The 22,614-nt window shown below is 41.3% G+C and overlaps 1 protein-coding gene across 2 annotated transcripts in view; it reads left to right on the top strand.

Annotated features, from left to right (window-relative positions):
- Positions 1 to 14,200, top strand: part of pgm1 (phosphoglucomutase 1) — an 83,311-nt gene extending 69,111 nt beyond the window's left edge. For both annotated transcript variants that reach the window (XM_067990402.1, XM_067990401.1), the window contains exons 8-11: positions 2,019 to 2,154; positions 7,178 to 7,361; positions 8,861 to 8,995; positions 13,058 to 14,200. In XM_067990402.1, the coding sequence (XP_067846503.1) occupies positions 2,019 to 2,154; positions 7,178 to 7,361; positions 8,861 to 8,995; positions 13,058 to 13,147 (545 nt within the window). In that variant the 3' untranslated portion in view covers positions 13,148 to 14,200. The remainder of the gene's footprint in view (positions 1 to 2,018; positions 2,155 to 7,177; positions 7,362 to 8,860; positions 8,996 to 13,057) is intronic.
- Positions 14,201 to 22,614: the final 8,414 nt, after the last annotated feature.

Here is a 22,614-nt window from a genome sequence, read left to right as displayed (position 1 = left end):
TTGGCAGTCATTTAAATTTAACGCTGGCCGGCCGGGTTTCCCAGGATTCGAGAGACTCGACAGCTGAAAGGAGGCGGGAGCTGCCAGATCCAGCAGATAAGTGCTTTTCCAGCACTGCTTGTGGGCCAGGAAGAGCAGATGTGCTTCAGCAAGGCCTCCCAAGCAAACCTGCCACGAACTTCCGACCCCCCAGCAATGTCTCCTCCGCCCCCCCCCCCCCCCCGCGATGTCTCTGTCTCTCCGCACCGATCTCTGGCTGCTGCGTTCCACAGCATGCTTTCCTGGCCAGCTGCTGGGTGGGAAGCGGAGTAAAATATTGGAGCCTCTGTGTCTCACATACGTCTTTTATTTCAATGATTTTTTTCATTATGACTCCTTTTGTCACATCTGCCATTTTATCATCTCCTGTTCTCCACCCAAGCACTTCACTGGTCATTCTATTTCTTTTCCTGTGTGTGTGTGTTTTTTTTATCTTTTATCCTCCTCCTTTCCCTTGTTACTACATTAAAAGCACTATATAAATGCAAGTTGTTTTCGTGTTCTTTTTTAAATGCTGCTCATCTGTAATATCTCCTAGTTCTGATGATGAGTCACAAGGCCTGAATTGTCAATTGACTCCTGTTTTTCCACAGATGCTGCCTGACTTGCTGAGTATTTCTATTTTTTAACTGTATTTGTGTTCAGCAAACTAGTAAATCTGTGCTGTACCCCTCTCTATTGCCTCTACATCCTTTCTATAGTGTAAGATCACACACCACTGCAACTGTGATCTTACTGAGGTTTTATATCGATTCACCATTATATCTCAACTTTTATATTCCATACCTCTTGCTGTGGAACCCAGTATAACCTTATCCAGTTGAAGTGCTGCCTCGATAGGATCTTTCCTACACAAAACGCCATGACTTGTTGCCTTTGTCCCATTCACCCCAGCCAATATCAGACCTAAATAGGAGTTTATGCTTCTATTCAGCTTCGTCCTCGTCATGACTTATTACAGCACTTGTCTTGGATTAGGCAAATCACCATTTCAGGCTTGGGCCCTTCTTCAGAACTGAAAATGAAAGATGAACAAGATTTAATAGAATCAGGGAAAGAAGGACAAGACAGTGGGGGAAAAAATAGGCAAACAGAGAGGAGGTATCGGTGGAATGATTGTTAGATGATGTAACAGATCATCTCAGTCAGACAATAGAAAGAAATGTTAAAGAAATTAAAGATACAACTCAAAGCATTGACTTATCTGTTCTCTCCACAGATGCTGACTGAACTGTTGTGTGTTTCCAGCATTTTCACTTTTCGTTTCAGATTTCCAACTTTTGCAATGTTTTTTTGCTTTTTATTTATCTTGCATTATAACATTACTATTGATTGGCTTAACCTTAATGTCATGTCTGACTGTTGCAAAGGTATATTTAAGCTCAGTCATTCCGATATTGCTATTCTGCTGTACATAATAAGATGTTGATCCTTTTTTAATTTTAATTTTTCTTTATTTGTACTTTTTCTGTTTACTCTCCCTTGGGACTTGAAAATATTGTTGTGTAACTCAAAAAATTCCAAAAGTTAATAAATAAAACCCTGTATCTCCTCCAATAGCTTACTGGATAAAGACACTGTCTTGTGTAATACTAAGCCCTGCATACCAGAAAGTCACAGACTTAGCTGATCTGATTCGTCATAAGAGTTTGTCTCAGCATCTCTGGGCTATGAAGGAGAAAATCAGCCAGTGTTCCCAGTCCTGATAATTATCCAGTGAAGTAGAATGTGGCTAAGGATACTGTTGGAACACAGTAGAAAGAGCTTTATTCTCTCTACTGAACATTGAACACTCCCAGGGCTGTTTAGATACAGAGTAGAGGGAGCTTTTTCTTAATCTAACTTGACCTGGGAGTGCTTGATGATGACATTGGAAAAGTGTTCCTTTTCCCAGCATTTCCTCACCTTAATACTCACAAGAAGTTTTTTTTTAAATTGAAATTTTGATTCATAATGTCATGTTTATTACCTCTCTTAAGGGTCTGACCACATTCGTGAAAAAGATGGTCTGTGGGCTGTGCTTGCCTGGCTGTCCATTATTGCCAAACGCAAACAAAGTGTGGAGGTGATCATGCAGGAACACTGGCAGAAATTTGGTCGCAATTTTTTCACCAGGTCAGATCATCTCATTCAAAAGATTTATTTTGCCTTTCACACAAACATGCAGGGTTTCAAAAAAAAAGTTAAAATGTGCATCAGATCTGATTCTCATATTCATCTGCACACTATATGGTCAAATTATGCAAAGTCCAAGATTATCATTCGTCATTAAGCTAGTATTTTGAAGAAGGTCTTGGTGATTGCTGTTTCAAGGCATTTTCAGGTTTATTTTCAGGAATGGTGTTAAAAGAAAAGTCATACATACGAATGGACGGAAAGAAAAAGACCAGGTGGTCCATCGAGTCTGTCCTGTTTCGCTGTGCTGTAGCAATATGACCCCCAATACTCCACACCCACCATTGGCCGTGCAATCTCCTGGGAGAGGCGACAAAACAGATTTTAAAAACCCTAGACCAATTTGGGAGGAAAAAATCTGGGAAATTTCTCTCCGACCCCAAAAGCGATTTTAAATAAAACGAGTTCCAGGAGATAACAATGACCGTGACATACATTACCCAACATCCCACCTACCTCTTGTACACAGCAATATCAGCCTCCTCCAGGAACTTGTCCAGCTCCCTTTTGAATATTTGCAACAAAACTTTATTCACTGCACGAGCCTGCAACCTAGTCCAAAGTTCAATAATCCTCTGGGAAAAGAAAAATCTCCTGACATCTAACCTAGTTCTATGCTTCTATATCCACCGTGTGAGAGGACCAGAACTGGACACAGTATTCTAGATGGGGCCAGCCAGTGTCTTGGACAGGGACACTATGGTGCTCTTTTTTATTGCATCGTCCTAGCTATCGATCTTAATACCTTGTTTGCTTTTGCTGTAGCCTCTCGGCAATGGTCGTGAGCCTTGAGAGACTTATGTACTATACAATCCAGACTTTAATTCAGAGCCCAGAATGGGTTGGCATTAGCCCTACCAACGTGCATCACAATACATTTATCAACCTTAAATGTCATTTGCCAGTTGCAGGCCCATTCTCCCATTGCATCTAGATCAGATTGTAGTCCTTTCTTCTCAAGGGTTTGGGCACAAGCTGAGATCCTCGTGTCATCCACAAACTTGCGTCAGTATCCCCAGTGCCTTCATCCAGATCATTGATGTATATTGCAAATAGTAACGGTCCTAATAACGATCCCTGCTGGACTCCAGTAGTCACCAGTCTCCACGTGGAACCGCTACCATTAATGGCAACCCTCTGACTGCAAAAATGTAACCAATTCCTATCCAATGCAGGATCTGCCCTCCAATCCCACAGGACTCTGTCTTATAAAGCAGCCTATTGTGAGGCACCTTGTGAATGCTGGAAATCTGCAGTAAAAGCAGATAATGATGGAAAACCAAAACAGTTCAATTAGCATCTGAAATATAAGTTAATATTTCAGAAGGAACCTTCAAAATTCTGATCTGACAAAGGGGCATACCTGAAACGTTAGCCTGTGTCTCTATCTTTCAAAAACTGACCAATTTGCAGCATTTTCTGTGCCTTTAGTTGCTGAAAGATCCTGCTGTGAAAACTGTTTCCACAACCACAGTATGTGCTACCTGGAAAATTTGTGTTGCAGCAGGTCCAATATATGCGAACTATTGCAATATACTTTTGTATAGCCATCTTCCATTTAATTACTTCTGGCTGTAGACGAGTGCTTTCTACCTGGTGACTTATGCTTTTAAATGAGCTATCGCTAGACTCTTTTTTTTGTATATCGTAACCCGTCAGGACAAGAAGTCATGCACCCATTCCCAATGGGAAAATGTTCTGTTTTGTTTTGTTAAAAAAGAACACAGTCTTTGTACAGAGTTTAAATTATTTTGTTCTGGTGTTTAGTGATTCCATACTCCTTCACACAATCTAGTGTTTCACCTCACAGTTCCTCTTGTTAATCATAGAATCATAGAATCATAGAAGTTACAACATGGAAACAGGCCCTTCGGCCCAACATGTCCATGTCGCCCAGTTTATACCACTAAGCTAGTCCCAATTGCCTGCACTTGGCCCATATCCCTCGATACCCATCTTCCCCATGTAACTGTCCAAATGCTTTTTAAAAGACAAAATTGTACCCGCCTCTACTACTGCCTCTGGCAGCTCGTTCCAGACACTCACCACCCTTTTAGTGAAAAAATTGCCCCTCTGGATCCTTTTGTATCTCTCCCCTCTCACCTTAAATCTGTGCCCCCTCGTTATAGACTCCCCTACCTTTGGGAAAAGATTTTGACTATCGACCTTATCTATGCCCCTCATTATTTTATAGACTTCTATAAGATCACCCCTTAACCTCCTACTCTCCAGGGAATAAAGTCCCAGTCTGTCTAACCTCTCCCTGTAAGTCAAACCATCAAGTCCCGGTAGCATCCTAGTAAATCTTTTCTGCACTCTTTCTAGTTTAATAATATCCTTTCTATAATAGGGTGACCAGAACTGTACACAGTACTCCAAGTGTGGCCTCACCAATGCCCTGTACAACTTCAACAAGACATCCCAACTCCTGCATTCAATGTTCTGACCAATGAAACCAAGCATGCTGAATGCCTTCTTCACCACCCTATCCACCTGTGACTCCACTTTCAAGGAGCTATGAATCTGTACTCCTAGATCTCTTTGTTCTATAACTCTCCCCAACGCCCTACCATTAACAGAGTAGGTCCTGGCCCGATTCGATCTACCAAAATGCATCACCTCACATTTATCTAAATTAAACTCCATCTGCCATTCATCGGCCCACTGGCCCAATTTATCAAGATCCCGTTGCAATCCTAGATAACCTTCTTCACTGTCCACAATGCCACCAATCTTGGTGTCATCTGCAAACTTACTAACCATGCCTCCTAAATTCTCATCCAAATCATTAATATAAATAACAAATAACAGCGGACCCAGCACCGATCCCTGAGGCACACCGCTGGACACAGGCATCCAGTTTGAAAAACAACCCTCGACAACCACCCTCTGTCTTCTGTCGTCAAGCCAATTTTGTATCCAATTGGCTACCTCACCTTGGATCCCATGAGATTTAACCTTATGTAACAACCTACCATGCGGTACCTTGTCAAATGCTTTGCTGAAGTCCATGTAGACCACGTCTACTGCACAGCCCTCATCTATCTTCTTGGTTACCCCTTCAAAAAACTCAATCAAATTCGTGAGACATGATTTTCCTCTCACAAAACCATGCTGACTGTTCCTAATTAGTCCCTGCCTCTCCAAATGCCTGTAGATCCTGTCCCTCAGAATACCCTCTAACAACTTACCCACTACAGATGTCAGGCTCACTGGTCTGTAGTTCCCAGGCTTTTCCCTGCCGCCCTTCTTAAACAAAGGCACAACATTTGCTACCCTCCAATCTTCAGGCACCTCACCTGTAGCGGTGGATGATTCAAATATCTCTGCTAGGGGACCCGCAATTTCCTCCCTAACCTCCCATAACGTCCTGGGATACATTTCATCAGGTCCCGGAGATTTATCTACCTTGATGCGCGTTAAGACTTCCAGCACCTCCCTCTCTGTAATATGTACACTCCTCAAGACATCACTATTTATTTCCCCAAGTTCCCTAACATCCATGCCTTTCTCAACCGTAAATACCGATGTGAAATATTCATTCAGGATCTCACCCATCTCTTGTGGTTCCGCACATAGATGACCTTGTTGATCCTTAAGAGGCCCTACTCTCTCCCTAGTTACCCTTTTGCCCTTTATGTATTTAAGCCCACATAAATTGCCAAAATACTAAGTTTTTAAAAATTAAGGCTTAAGTTGCCTAAAAAGATATTTAAACTTCAATGTGTAGTCTGTTTATACAACAATTGTGAGATGAGTGGTTATTCAAAATGAACAACTCATCGTGATGGATAGAAGTCACAAGTGCCTATGGTCTACACAGCTTATTTCACGTAAACTATAATGATATTTATTTTAACCAAATTTTCCATCTCTGCTCATCTATGGAATGATAAACTATGATAAATGAGTTAGGGAGATCCCCTGACGGTATAGTTTTTAACTTGATCTGTTGGAAGGAGCTGGCTTGATTCGTCATTTCATCCTTTATGTAATAAATGAGGATATTCAGTGGGGAACTGTGAAGTACAACTGAGCTATCAAGATCCTGTTTGTGAGTAAAATAAAATGCCACACAGACTAAAAAGTACCAAATTGAGATTAGTTAGAGTTTGTTTTTCACTCCATTTGACCTCAATTTGGGCTCTAGAATTGGTCTCAGTGCTCTGGGTTAAGGAAGGGGAAAAATCAGCTAGAGTTCTTGCTCCTTGTTTCTATCCAGTCAGCCCTGTTGAAAAAATATCCCAGTACGGATTTTGAGTAAGGACAGAATTGGGGTCAGATGTGAAGCCCCCCATAGTCAAATAGCTTGCCAGTACTTACAGTCTAAGTTTAAATACAAGGCATAACCACTTGAGTGAGGTAGCGGAAGGCTGCCAGTCTCTGCGGAAATATTCCTCAATGCAAATCGACACCTTTGGGAGAGCAGGGGAGAAAAGGAAATGCAATTGTGTTTAAGAAATATGAAAAACGTACAACTGAGATGTCTATGATTAGCAAGCCAAATTTGAAGGAATACTGCATTAGTAAGACATGTAACAAATCTACCAGTATGTAAATCACATAGAATCATATTAAAGCAGAGAGATAGGCCATTTGTCCCATCAAGTCCACACTGATGTTTTTGTCCACACGAGCCACGTAGTCTAATCACACACTCCTGCTCTCATCCCATATCTTTTAATATTCCTCTTTTTCAAGCAACCATCTAATTCCCTTTTAAAAGAACCATGGACTTGCTTCATTAATGATTTGTGTCATACATTCTAACCACCCTGTATGTGAAGAATTTTTTCTAACCTCACTTGAATTCTTTTTGTGATTATCTTAAAATTATGACCTGTCATTACTGTCTTGGAAACAATCTATCACATTTACCTTCATAATCTTGAAGACCTCTATCGAATCACCTCTTAACCGTCTTAGCTCTATGCACATTGTTCACTGAGTTTTTATACTGCAGGTACGACTATGAAGAGGTAGATGCTGGGGCAGCGGGTAAAATAATGAAGGATATGGAGACTGTGATGTTGGACCGCTCTTTTATTGGCCACAAGTTCACGGTTTGTGAGGAAGAGTATGCTGTGGAGAAGGCTGATAATTTTGAATACAGTGACCCTGTTGATGGCAGTATCTCCAGAAACCAGGTAGGAGATTGAGAGGTACTGCAAGTGCACAATCTCTAATTCATCAATTACCTGCAATATTACAAGTTGAAATTTTTTGTAACTTAAACCTGCATGAACCTAGAAGATTGCGTCTCAAGATAAGCCTTGGAAAAGGGGAAAGAAATACAGATGCTGACCCATAACAATATAGTTTCTTCTGTTTTGCTTACCTTTAGAGTTGCCAGTGAACAATATTAGCATGGGAAAGACCAGAAACTGCAAAGCAGCCATAGATTCCTACCTGTGATTGACTGGAAATCAGGATGCTGATTTTTTTTTTTAATTCACAGTTTAAAAGTTATGTTGGGGGAATCATGAGTTGCAGTGGGTTAGAACGTTAGCCCTTTCCAGGTCATAAATGAAAGTCTCTGTTTGGTGGCTACGAGGCTCCTATGTGAACTAAGTTTTGGCTGTCCCAATGTGGTTTCAAATGGATACGAGCCTATAGTACAAAATGCCACTAATTTTGCTGTAAATTATCAACTTCATTCAAAGGCCACAAGGATGGCTGATGTGAGAGCAAAAGCATAATGTTGGAATGGTACTTTGCATTTGACTGTGCTGCACCTGACTTTGTAGCACTCAACATCAAAAGTAGATGCTTGATATGGGAACGTGTCATATTTGCAGCACTAACATCCCCCATGTGAGAATATAAAAGCCGCCAAAAATAATTAATTTTGCAAAGTACCAGAAGCACCAAAAAAAACATTGGGATTGTTTTGCTGTTACATATTAAATATTTTTATATAACCAGTAGCTACTACAAACCATTTAACCATTAACAAAATAAAAACCTTCCTTCCGTGACAGTAAGTTGGGATTGGTTGTAGCCTACAGAATAAGTGCAAACTTGGAGGTGTGTTTTAACTGTCCTTCAGGCAGGGATTAACAGCCCCAGAAATGTTTTTTCTCTTCCAGTTTTCTCCCTTTTCTAACTTTCTCTCCTCAAATTGCTGTCTGATGTTTGTTTATAGTTGCACAGCTGCCTGCAGCCTTTTGCTACCTCACCCAAATGGCCTTTCTTCAGATATGAGCCTAGACAGTGAGAGTTGGCAAGGTATTCAACTGTGGATGACATCAACCCAAGCCCAATTCTGTAATAATCAAAAATTTATGCACACACACTTTCCAGTGGGAGTCACTGGATGTAACCAGTGGGAGGCCCATGGCTTTTTTTCTCCTCCCTTTACCCCAACAGCACTGAGAGCAATTGTAGCACCCAACTACTACCCTGACAAAGATCAGCCAACTCAGCAAAGACTAGGAACCGAACCCTCAGAAATTTTCTAAATACTTTTTTGATTTCCTGCTAAAGCTGTTACAATGTGTTCTACTTTTACATTTTATGTGGAAATATACACCAGTAACTCATGATAGCAGCATGCTGTATATATTTAGAATGTTAGCCATATCATTAACAGGTCATAGCATCAGTGTCAGCTGATGAATAATGCTCATAAATCATTTGTTGACAGGGATTGAGGATCATTTTCACAGATGGATCACGCCTTATCTTTAGATTAAGTGGAACTGGCAGTGCTGGTGCGACCGTCAGGATTTACATTGATAGCTATCATAAAGATCCATGTAAAATCCTCAAAGATCCACAGGTAATTTTTTTAAAAACATTTTTTTGAAGAGAATTTTAACCCCAATCTGCTTTTAACCCCATTCACCATACATTGTATAGAAGTGCAGGTGACCTGCTGCCAGGCAGTGCAGCTCTGAAGTGGGTTAGCATGAGCTATATGACAACAGCCCAGAAGTTCACTCTTACTGAAAGCCTGACTGAGATTGGGAGCTCACCATCTGGAACACTGTGAATTCACTTCATGCTGGAGCCACAGTCGGCTACATTTTAACAATATTAATAATCCACAATATAATTAGTGAAATATTATGTTTGGTCAGAGTTATAACAAGTGTTGATATCATTCAGTGGAAAAGTGATGACTTCCTAAGAAGTCAGTTCAAATCAAACCAAACACATAAAGCAGAACAGGAAAAGGCCATTTGGCCCAACAAATCTGTCTGCTTTTTAGTTGAAGTAGGATATGGGTTTGAACTATTATTTCTTTACATGGTGAGTTCCCTATCTTGGCTGGGCAGTCTGATTTTCTAAGCTATGGTTAGGCATTTATCCAGAAGGAACAATCTCTGGCTGTTCTCCCATGGACAGTCACAGGGAAAGTTCTAAGAGCAGGTCACCTTCCTGCCCAGGTTTGGGAATGAAGGTTAAAAGGATAGTGCCAAAGAAAACACTAATATGAGGAGGAAGGTTATTCTATTGACTATAAACAACTAACCTGCATGATCAGTCAGTGACAGAATCAGTAACGACTGTCCAAATGTGCATGTTTGAAGAATGTTGTTTAATTAAGTAGTCGTGTACTTGGTTCATTTTGTGTCAGATTTTCATTTTCCAGTAATTTACTGATTTTTTTTTTGTTGCTTTTTTTAAAAAAGTCTGGCACAAAAACAGATCTTGATAATGACTCTGACACAGATCAAATGGTAATATAATTATCATCTCCCTTGCCATATTAATTTCCAGTTTTCTAAAATCCATGTCTGATCTCATGAATGAGTCAAAGTTGTGCAGTTAGTTCTAATTTGTTAGCATAGTTGGTTAGGGCTCCCTTTTCTGATCACGTTGGAAATGTATTTTTCTTAAATTAACCTTTTGTTTTATAAATCACATTTTTAAAAGAAAACAAAAAAGAAGCCTTCAGGAGAGCCTTTGTAACCATGGAAGAAAAATATTAATTTATATAATTTTATTTGCTGATTTTCTTTCCTCTCATCTTCTGAAGGCATCCACTTCTTCCTTGGATATGATTCCGCAGGTGCAGGCACTCTCTAGTACCTCACGCTTTATTTATGTGTAAGCCTTGCCTGGTTATTCACCATGGGGAATCAATGCAACTGAGCCCAATCCTGTCCTCATCCAGCATTCACACATGCATTTCCAGCAGGAGTCGCTGGATGGCAGTCAGCAGTGGCACTGCGGGAGTTTTGTTTTCTCCCTAACCCAGAAGTAATGAAGCCAATTATAGCACTACTACTCAGACTGAGATCAGCTAGCATAGCACAGCTCAGGTATTATTCTTGTGAAACTTCCTGGTTTGCATGGTTCAGTTACTAACTGGACCGCTCCCAGTGACTCAGCTAGTAAATGTAAGGAATCTTACAACACCAGGTTATAGTCCAACAGTTTTATTTGAAAATCACAAGCTTTTGGAGGCTTTCTCCTTCGTCAGGTGAGTGTGGGATTCCATGAAGGGTACCACATATATAGTCAGAGAACAATGCCTGGTGATTACAGATAATCTTTCCAACTGCCCGTTATCAAGGCAATCAAAGGAGTCGAATAGTGTTCAGACAGAGAGACATTACATACAGGACTACTGAATATACAGTCAGAACCCAAAGACAGACAGAGAGAGAGAAAGAGAGAGAGAGAAAAACATCCGAAAGGAAGAGAAAGAGAGAGAATGACCAGTTGTATTAAAAACAGATAACTCTTTTTTCGCTGGTGGGGTTACGTATAGCGTGACATGAACCCAAGATCCCGGTTGAGGCCGTCCTCATGGGTGCGGAACTTGGCTATCAATTTCTGCTTTTGCGTTGTCGTGTGTCTCGAAGGCCGCCTTGGAGAACGCTTACCCGAAGATCGGTGGCTGAATGTCCTTGACTGCTGAAGTGTTCCCCGACTGGGAGGGAACCCTCCTGTCTGGCGATTGTTGCGCGGTGTCCGTTCATCCGTTGTCGCAGTGTCTGCATGGTCTCGCCAATGTACCATGCTCCAGGGCATCACTGCACAGTGTGGTACTTAGCCATACAGCTATGGAAGGTGACGTTTGTTGCTGGTCTGTATTGATTAGCTAATCAAAGGTAGGGGTGCTACAGATTGGTTCATTGTCCCTGCACCAGGCAAATAAGAAAAAAAAATCAGCCAATGTTTCCTCTCCTCGTTGCTATTCAGCAACCTCTGCTGAAAAGCATACGTTTGAGAATGTTGGGCATGGATGCAATTTTCTCCAGAGTGAAATACTCTGCCAGCACTCACTATCTAGGATCATATATGGCCACTTGAGCAAGATACTGGAGGGTTGCCAGCACCAATGGAACTTTGCACCCACAGGAGAAGTGGGAAGAAAATTGGGAGAATAGGGTATTTTGTTGTGCAGGTACACACCATATTTTCTTGCCATCTTGTCCGATCTACCCATTAGCCAATTTTGTTCGTAAGGTTGACTGTAGAGGAACTTCAGAGATATGAATCTTGTGCCCTACCTTAGCCGCGTCTGGCTGCACTTGTTAGCTGTTGATTAGCAGGTCCCCAACTTACTTCAATAAAAATAAATCTAATAACCTGTTTGCTAAATTATTTTTGATTCTGTACTTGTGTATGCATTGCTAAAGATTTTTGTCAGTTTTTAAATTATTGACTTGAACTTTTCCTCTATGACAAATGTAACGCGCAGTAAAAGCAATGCTTTTGTGTATTGAGTTAAAAATCGTGGGTAATTTTTTTGATTAAAAATTTAAGGAATAGTCTCTAATGGTTCAGCGGTTAAATGGGACTGAGCCATACAGACTAGGAAGGTTCCTGATTTGACCCTCGGTCTGTGCCAAGTTAGTTGATCTTAGCCAGGGCAGCAGTTGGGGTTCTGTAGTTGGTCCCAGTGTTCTTGGGTGAAAGTGAGGACAATGTAGCCAGGGGTTCTGCTTCTATTTGTGTGACTTATGCTGGAAAGTGTGCATGTGTAGACATCAAGTGAAACCAGGATTGGGATTGGTGTGGTGCTTCCCCATGATCAAAGCCTACCATACATACTAGGCAATCACTCAGGTTCACAAATGGAGAATGGCCACTTCAGTGGGGTACCAGAGAGCTCCCCCTGCTGGTGAATTTGTACTCCGGTATCTGTCAACATTTCCAGGAGACAAGAGGTGAAAAAAAACATTAGGGATTGTGCAGCATGATGTTGCAGTTTATTAAAACACCAAGACGCGTTGTTATGAAATGGGCCATTGGTTAGTGCCTGTGATTCCTTGCACTAGTGAAGTTTTGATCTCAACCATGTCATTTTAGAGAAGTGCCAAGTGAAGGACAGATCCCCTCCCATAAAGAGGGAAATAGGAAAGAGATCCAGGCTTGAGCTACCTTCGCTCCCCATGAAAATGTGTAGAAATAGCATAGGCTGGTTGGATGGAGTTCAATAGACTCAACTCTCAATAATCCAATCACTAATGGCAGAGCAGCAATCAACAAAGCAAATTGAATGATGAACTAGATGGCCCAAACAGTAGAGTACAAGTCAGAGGAAGTCATGTTCAAATTATATAGTGCTCCAGACAGATTGTCCATTTTTGATCACCAAGATTCAAGGGAGACGTTCAAATCCTGCAGCTTATTCAGAGCAGAGCCACAAGACTAAATCCTAGCATCTGTCACAGTCCTGAAAGCAGACCCCACAACTGCAGATGGTATGTAGTTTGGGGAGATCTGAGTAGGAGAGAAAATAATATTCAAAAAATGGGGCTTGTACGCTCCTATGTGCGCATGCACACACACACACACACACACACACACAATAAGGGAGCCAAGAAATTGTTTGTTTTTGAAAAATCTTAATTCAAAAATGTAATTTCTTTTTCTTTTACAGGCGATGCTTGCCCCTCTAATAAAAATCGCTTTGAAGGTTTCTCAGATTCATGAGAGAACAGGCCGCTCCAGACCTACAGTGATCACATAAAAATCTAATGATACTAAATTAGAAGATAAAATATCAGAGAAAAAAATAACTAAAGAAAAAAACCTGAAAAATGTGAAAAGTGTTACCGTAAACTAACATCTCCTACTTCATGTTCAAGTTTTCTGAAAATTGTAGAGAGGAAAAACTTTCAGGGAAAATGAACATAGGCTAGGAAAGTTGAAGTAAAAATGTAATAAAATATAAATATATATATACTCTATTGGTGATATGTTGTTTCAAGCTCCTAAATGGTGTAAATGAAAACTAAAATTCATTTTGGTTCATAACTAAATATAATGAGTTACCATATCAACACCAGTACTGTATTACACTCAGAAACTTATGCAAATTGGTACGTGAAAGAACACCACACACAAAATCTATTTTAAGGTGACATAAACAAGAATCAACAAACACAGTAACAACCTATTTCATATGAAATAACTGTATTTTTCTGTTAGAAGGTTCATCAATGTGTTCATGCGTGGTTGTTTAAGTCACAGAGTAGCCAATTGTTTGTTCAGATGAATTCTTTTCAAAGAAATTTTGTTGACTGTGACAGTGCTTGTTCAGGAACTATGTTCTTGATCCTATGTTTTTATGATCTACAGTTATAAAAAAAAAAGTACTTTGGTTTATAGCAAATGTGTAAATTGCAATCTGCTTCATCAAAAAGAGGTGGTCCTAAAATGGACAGGGACACAGCTGAAGTGCTGTGTGAAGACTGCTTTATTTCAAAAGAGCAATTAAGATTCAGTCAATGCCCAACCAAAATTAAGTGATTTTTTTACCAGATACTTGTTTCCATTGATCTAAGTTATAGTCCACTGTCATTAATCGGTTAAGCAATAGAAAACCAATAACATTTTCACTACAGTCAGTCATTTCATTATAACTGTACTCCTATTCATTTACATTGCAAACAATTTGGAACATAAGAATTGTTTCACCTTAATCTGAGTTCAGCATGTAAAATAGTTTATTACTTTGCAATTATATCGTTGATAAATACCTGTCTATGTCCCCTTAAAATAAAGCATTACATTGTATCCATGCAGTGATACAAATCATTTATTTGGTTGAGTTCGCTGCAGATAATTGCTTTTACAAAGTTCACAAAATGTTGCCTTTGAGGATTTCAGGAAATTATGTAAAGTTGGGTTGTATTTTGCTGTGTTTCCCACAAGTGTGTTGCATGTTTGCATGCAAACACTTTCAAAACATGTGATGAAAAAAGATAAAATCTTGCTCTCAGCCACCCCTTGCCCCAAAACATAAAATTATAAATGGAAGAAGAGAGCTATGTTTAAAAAGTGAACAAGGGTAAAGTATTTTCTTATATTTCTTAAGCTTGTAGTTAAAGGATATTGCTGTCTGGTAAGTACTTTGCTGGTAACTTCTATGGACCCCATATCGACACATATACAACCCTATTCACTGGCCATTATAACCATTTTGTGCATGTGGCTCAGCCCTTGTGGTAACCCAACAGCACCAGAAAAACTTGAACATTCAGTTTAAACCTCATTAAATCCTGAAATTAGCTAAAAATAGTATAATAAGTATAATTTATACCTTACAGTAACTCACCCTGGCAACAGGTTTGTCAAATTCAAGTCTTCTGATTGGCTGTCCAATCAAAGTTGTCAGATCCACAAATTGAAACCATGACTGAATATTTTGAATCTCAAAGTGACTTCCTCTTTTATCGTTATCCAAGTGCAATTGGAGTAAGTTTAGGAGATTAGGATCTTGCTTACGTGAGAATTTCCTTCCAGTGCCTTATATAACCAGCACGCCCTTATGCCTGACTTACCCAGCAGCATGAATGGGTGTCAACTATGAAGACAAAAGTAGCTGAAAATTGTGACTTGATTATGTTTTTGATGGGGGAACATATGTAGCACTTTTCTCTTTATTTGTACATACATGCTATCCTACAAAACTCAGAAAACCTAACAAGTGCTTCAAAAAAGCTGATAATCTCAATGAAAGCCTATGAACACATAGGAAGATAGGAACAGGAGTAGGCCATTCAGCCCCTCGTGCCTGCTCCGCCATTTGATAAGATCATGGCTGATCTGTGATCTAACTCCATATACCTCCCTTTGGCCCATATCCCTTAATACCTTTGGTTGCCAAAAAGCTATCCATCTCAGATTTAAATTTAGCAATTGAGCTAGTATCAATTGCCGTTTGCGGAAGAGAGTTCCAAACTTCTACCACCCTTTGTGTGTAGAAATGTTTTCTAATCTCACTCCTGAAAGGTCTGGCTCTAATTTTTAGACTGTGCCCCCTACTCCTAAAATCCCCAACCAGCGGAAATAGTTTCTCTCTATCCACCCTATCTGTTCCCCTTAATATCTTATAAACTTCAATCAGACCACCCCTTAACCTTCGAAATTCCAGAGAATATAACACCAATTTGTGTAATCTCTCCTCGTAACTTAACCTTTGAAGTCCAGGTATCATTCTAGTAAACCTACGCTGCACTCCCTCCAAGGCCAATATGTCCTTCAATGATCTATGTACCTGAAACCCTAAGTCCCTTTGGACATCCACTGTTTTTAACTTTTTACCATTTAGAAAGTACCCTGTTCTATCCTTTTTTGATCCAAAGTGGATGACCTCACATTTGTCTGCATTGAATTCCATTTGCCACAGTTTTGCCCATTCACCTAATCTATCAATATCGCTTTGTAATTTTATGTTTTCATCTACACTGCCACCAATCTTTGTGTCATCGGCAAACTTAGATATGATACTTTCTATGCCTTCATCTAAGTCGTTAATAAATATTGTGAATAATTGAGGCCCCAAGACAGATCCCTGCGGGACTAGTCACATCCTGCCAATGTGAGTACCTATCCATTATCCGACTCTCTGTCACCTTTGGCTCAGCCAACTTCCTAACCAAGTCCGTACTTTTCCCTCTATTCCATGGGCTTCTATCTTAGCTAACAGTCTCTTATGTGGGACCTTATCAAATGCCTTCTGGAAGTCCATATAAATAACATCCATTGACATTCCCCTGTCCACTACTTTAGTCACCTCTTCAAAAAATTCAATCAGGTTTGTCAGGCACGAACTACCTTTCACAAATCCATGCTGGCTCTCTCTAATTAACTGAAAATTCTCGAGGTGTTCAGTCACCCTCTCCTTAATTATAGACTCCAGCGTTTTCCCCACAACGGATGTTAAGCTAACTGGTCTATAATTCCCCGGTTTCCCTCTCTCTCCTTTCTTAAAGAGCAGAGTGACATGTGCAATTTTCCAATCTAGAGGGACAGTTCCTGAATCTAGAGAATTTTGAAAGATTATAGTTAGGGCATCCGCAATGTACTCACCTACTTCCTTTAAAACCCTGGGATGGAAATCATCTGGTCCTGGGGATTTGTCACTCTTTAGTGCTGTTATTTTCTTCATTACTGTTGCTTTACTTATATTAATTTTATCGAGTCCCTGTCCCCGATTCAATATTAGTTTTCTTGGGATTTCCGGCATGCTGTCCTCTTTTTCTACTGTAAATACTGACGCAAAGTAATTGTTCAAAATGTCCGCCATTTCCCCATTGTCAATGACAATATCCCCACTTTCAGTTTTTAAGGGGCCCAACACTGCTCCTGACCAGCCTCTTTTTCCTAATATAACTATAAAAGTTCTTCGTATTGGTTTTGATATCCCTTGCGAATTTCTTTTCATACTCTCTTTTCGTAGCTCTTACTATCTGTTTTGTGACCCTTCGTTGATCTTTGTATCTTTCCCATTCGTCAGGATCTGTGCCATTTTTTTCCTTTTTGTATGCCCTTTCCTTATGTCTTATACTGTCCCTTACTTCTTTAGTTGTCCATGGCTGGTTTTTTTGGCAAGTAGAGTTCTTGCCCCTCAGGGGTATAAACTGATTCTGTATCACGTTAAATGTTTCTTTAAACATTTCCCACTGATCATCAGTCGTTTTACCCATTAACAGATTTGCCCAGTTTACTGCGGGCAGTCTCTGTCTCATCCCATTGAAGTCGGCCTTATCCAAGTCTAGAATCTTAGCAGCTGATTCACTTTTATCCCTTTCAAACATTACATTGAACTCGATCATGTTATGATCACTATTGGATAGATGTTCACGCACAGTTAAGCCGTTAACTAAATCTGGTTCATTACTCATTACTAAATCTAGTATGGCTTGCCCCCTTGTTGCCTCTAACACTGCTTCAAGATGACTGAATAGAACAAATTTTAACTCCATCTGCCCGGCCGAGCGGGAGCTAAATCTAAGTGGTACACTTACCGCTTGTTTCCCACTGCTGTTTTTTAGGGTGATTAAGACGCCTGCCCGACTGAGGTGGAAGCCTCAAGAATAAACGCAAATTAGGGACCTACGATGTCACTAAACTGCCTACTGAGCAGAGCGTCTGCCGTGGACAATCCGCTTAGTAAAAACTTGTCTTTATAGGCTCCACCAAGCCCCCCAAGAAAGTTTGAGCCACTGCCTTCATGGGATTTCCCCCCTCCCCGCCAACTATATCCAATATTCCGACAGTTGTAATCGAGGGTGAAACTAAAGTATGAAAAAATACAAATTTTGTAATGGTGGATTTAGACATTTTTGAAGGAGGAAATTAACTTTTGGTGGTGCATAATTTATTTTCGAGGAAATGTTTTTTTACACTGTTCTGGTGTATTTTCCAGCATTCTGAAGTGTATTAAAATTCTGCCATTGAGGTTTGGAACTTAGCAAAGGTGGCAGCATTTTCCCTCAATCAAAAGTTATCTTTAAAATCCATTTAAAGATTTTTTGTTAAATGAGTTTCTAACTGGTTTACAATTTCAATTATTTTGCCTAAAGACTAGTTTTGTGGTCCTAGGAGATTGTACCCACACACTCTTTCTATTCCAGGATTCAAGCTCCTGTCCTCATAAAACAAGCTTTCCCTGCACTGAGTGATTGATGACCATTTGTTATTATTTGCTGTTCTGGTTCCCTGGTATCACCAAGGAGCCACTTCCAGTTGCTTGATGCCCTGGAAACTCATTACAGCAAATGAATTTCAATAACATTGTGATTCCCCGATAGGAACAGAGAACTATCCCCAAGCAGTGTATAATATATGGTATTCAGTAATAATGGTGTACAAGGATGGGCACACTTAGCTTTATTGAAGGAAAATCTTGAAGCTCTGGAGAAAAATGATTTTATTTTCATGTTTTGTATGCACCTCCTCGTGTTCACCGCCACTCATATGACAACTTAAGCCATGGCCATAAAAACTCAAAACTTTGTCTGTTGCTATGGTGTTCTCTCTCTCTCTCTACATATATCCTTGTGTATATTTGTGGTTCTCTTCTCTAAACCTACATGTATTTGTTCTGTTGTCAGCTGCGGTTCTGTCATTGTGGCTGACAGTCCCTCTATATCTCTCTTGCCACTCTCCCTCTCCTTGTGGCTATGCCTCTTTGTCTTTTAATGTGCCCATGCTTCTCACTTACCCTATCTCCCTCTTTGATCCTTTCTTTTTTCAAGTGTCTGATTTTTTTTTTCTGTCTTTCTCTTTCTACACTTTTCTAACTTTCTCAACAACTCGCTTTCCTTCAGTGTGCCTGAACTGTCATTCTTTGTGAGTCTGAATGCTTTCTCTCTGCCTGAACTTCTAACCCCATGGGGTGAATTTTGAGGCCTCCCTCCCGGTGGAAACGGGGCAATAACGCCCCAAAAATTGTAGAGAAAGACTTACCGCCCCATTATCGTTTTCGGTGCAGCTGTTGCCGTTATCCCATGGTCCTCACCTTAGGTGTCCTGGGCAGCCACCTGGGCACAATGGTAGGATTGTCAACGTATGCAAATTGGGGTACTATGACGCAATTAGGACCACAATGCTATTTTAGTTAACTAAAATGGCAGTAGCGCTGAGGGGTGAGGTGCGTCCGCCAGTAATCCTTGGCAGTAAAGGCCAGAATCGGCAATTAAGAGCCTGATTTAAAGAGGCAAGCGCATGCAGACACAAATTGTGAGTACTGTCACTGAAAGTCTTAGTTGAGTGCTGTGGAACCTTCTGCGACCTCACTGCTGAATATAACAGGGTATTTGAAAATTCTTGCCAGAATTTATTCTTTGCCTTCAGGGAGCGTGAGTGAAGAGAGGAGGCATGGGAGTGATTCTTGTAACTCAATTGTGGGCAAAAGAGGAGCAGCAGCAAGGAGAGCATGCTGGAGCTGCAGCAGGTGCTATCAGAGCACCACATTGGAGGGAGTTGTGCTAAAGTGACCCTACCCTCCACACAGGGTTTATAGACCCAGAGTCGGTTACCAAAAGCTCACCGAGAAGCAATGTATTTGGAGGCTCAGGTTCTCTTGGCAGGCAGTGGTAGACCTCTGCAGGCTTCTGTGCCACCTGGTCACTCTCTGCCGGTGGCAGTCAAAGTGACAGTTGCCCTAATTGTTTTGCTCCAGGGCCCTTCCAGGCTGCAGTGGGGAACATAGCATATGTTAGCCAGTTGTCTGCACATACATCAAAACAAGTGACAGATGCTCTGTTCACCAAAGCAAACCAGTACATCAAGTTTCCCATAGACGTTGCCAGCTAACATGACAGGACAGTGGGGTTTGCAGCAATTGCTGGGTTCCCACAAGTCTCGCCTTCTATTGACTGCACTCACATGACAATTAAAGCACCACCACATGAGCTAGCACCTTTTATGAACAGGAAGGGCCACCATGCTCTCATTGTGCAACTGGCATATGACCATCATCAATGAATTATGCAGATGTGTGTACGGTAGGTTTGCCAACTCTGGTTGGACATATTCCTGGAGTGTCATCACATGACCACCTCTCTCCAACAGCCCAGCCCCCACTCTCCCTCCATTGGTCGCCGAACATGTCCATCCTCACGGTGCACCGCCTTCCCACACCAATTGGAAAGTGAATAGATTCTTCATTACCCGATTGGATAATTTTTGAATGTCACTCAAACAGCCTTTTTTCACATGTCCAGTGTTTTTGAAATTAGTAAACAAGAGTGTTTTAAAAAAATTTTTTAAAACAGAATATTTTATTGCCCCTATGACATTTCTCCTGGGTTGCTCACATCAGTGTCCTGGAGATTAGTCTTTAATTCCTGGAGACTCCAGGGCAATCCTAGAGGGTTGGAAACCCTAGAGCACAGCACTCAATAATGTTAATCCTGCACCAGTCCAACATCTCTCCACTTTTTGACATAGAGCAGCAGGTCCAAGGATGGCTATTGGGGGACAAGGACTACCTGTTACTACCATGGCTGATGACACCTGTCAACACCCATGAACTCTAGCTGAAAGGCTGATAATCATAGGAGCACCAAGGCACTAATGGAGCAAGCCGTTGGTGTGCATAATCAGTGATGCAGATGCCTGGATAAATCTCAGGGATTCCTTCAATACCGAGCCCATTGCGTTTCCCATTTCACGCTCGTCCTGTGTAACCTAGCCTTGCAACAGGGCCAAGACATCGAGCCAGCAGCAACTGAGGAAGAGTCATCATCAGAGGAAGAGGAACCCCTGGAGCCAGAGGATGCAGGAAAAGCTGCTGCACGCACTGCACAGCAAGCAGCCAAGGCTATTAGGCAGCAGCTCATAGACTTGCGCTTCCAGTAAAAGAACAATCAAAACCTACCCCTCTATTGCCCCTGTAGTCCAGTCCTTCCAACAGCAACTCATCTTTACCCTCCACATTGCAAGCAACCCCCCCCCCCCCCCCACCCAGACTCTGACCACCACTTGCACACATGCCACCTGCCATTGATAACAGAATTCCTCATTATAATCCATTGAACAGACAAACCTGCATTCACAGATAGGCATTACAGAATCAATTTCATCCTACTATGACCGCATAGTGTTCTTCTTAAGTGTTTTCTTGCTATTGACTGCTTCTACGAAGTGCTGTCCTGATGGCTTTAGCAGGGATGGTGGAAGTCTGCTGATGCTTGGATGAGGGTCCTCGATGCTTGTGGTCACCTATCTCAAGCAGCCCAGGGCCTTGAGAGGCCGCTGGAGACTGCAATGTCTTGGTTGGTGCCGGGGCAATCTGGCTCAACTTTTCATGCACCAGGGCGAGCACCAGTTAAGTGGATGGTGCGGGAACAGACGTGCTTTCATTTCTGTGAGAGGGCAACATATGCTACTTCCATTGAGCCACTGCCACTCCCATGGGCCTGCAGGATATCACTCTGTGGGAGAGCAGACTGTAGGAGATCAGAGACACTTTGGAATCCCGTATCAATGTGTTCCACTAGCCTTTTGAAGCCTGAGACCAAAGAGCCCAGAGCCTGAATGGCATCGAATAGAGCTGCCAGATTTGGTGATACAGAATCCTGTGCAGAGGTTCTGGCTGCAGTATCCACAGAAGTGGCTACACACCATGGCAAACAGCTGATACCACTGGCCAGAGCGCCGCACATGTTTGAATGGAACTCCTCCATAGTTTGGTGTTATCTTCTTGCACTGCTATCTTTAATGACCTGTGTATTTGAATATCAGGGTTCCTCAGATTCTCGACTTCATTTAAGGCCTATTTCCTTCCTTTCTGAAGGTTCATTAGATTGATTCCAGGGATGAGAGGGTTGTTCTATGAGGAGAGATTGAGTAGAATGGGCCTATACTCTCTGTAGTTTAGAAGAATGAGAGGTGATCTCATTGAAATGTATAAAATTCTGAGGGGGCTTGACAGGGTAGATGCTGAGAGACTGTTTCCCCTGGCTGGAGAGTCTAGAACTAGAGGTTATAGTCTCAAGATATGGGGTTGGTCATTTAGGACCGAGATGAGGAAAAATTTCTTCACTCAAAGGGTTGTGAATCTTTGGAATTCTCTACCCCTGAGGACTGGGATGCTGAATATATTCAAGACTGAGATTGATAGATTTTCAGACACTGAGGGAATCAAGGGATATGGGGATAGGGTGGGAAAGTGGAGTTGAGGTCGAAGATCAGCTATGATCTTACTGAATGGCAGAGCAGGCTCGAGGGGCCGTATGGCCTACTCCTGCTCCTATTTCTTATGTTCTTATGTTTTATTTTTACTTTACTTTAAATTTTTCTACATTGAACTGCATTTCCCATCTATCTGCTCATCCTGCTAGCCTACCTTCATCTTCCTGAAGTCTTTAATAACCTTAATCACAATTTGCCACATCCTCTCCTCTAGACTCATGTTGGCGTACAGTTTTAAACAAAGCAAAGGTTTGCTGAACATTTTTGCATCAAGGTGGTGCCCCTTCGGGGGTTCTGCAGGTGACACCTCTCTGTCTGAACACGGTGATTGCCTTGGCAACGGGCAGTTGCAGGGGCATTCTGTAAACACCATGTATTGTTCTATATGTATAAATGCGTAGGCTTCGAGGAGCTCCTGAACATTTACCTGAGGAAGGAGGAAGCCTCCGAAAGCTTGTGAATTTAAAATAAAATTGCTGGACTATAACTTGGTGTTGTAAAATTGTT

Source organism: Heptranchias perlo, chromosome 9 (genome assembly GCF_035084215.1).
Source record: "Heptranchias perlo isolate sHepPer1 chromosome 9, sHepPer1.hap1, whole genome shotgun sequence".
Taxonomy (NCBI): Eukaryota; Metazoa; Chordata; class Chondrichthyes; order Hexanchiformes; family Hexanchidae; genus Heptranchias; species Heptranchias perlo.
Note: the sequence above shows the minus strand (reverse complement) of the source record. Positions and strands in the feature narration are given on the sequence as shown.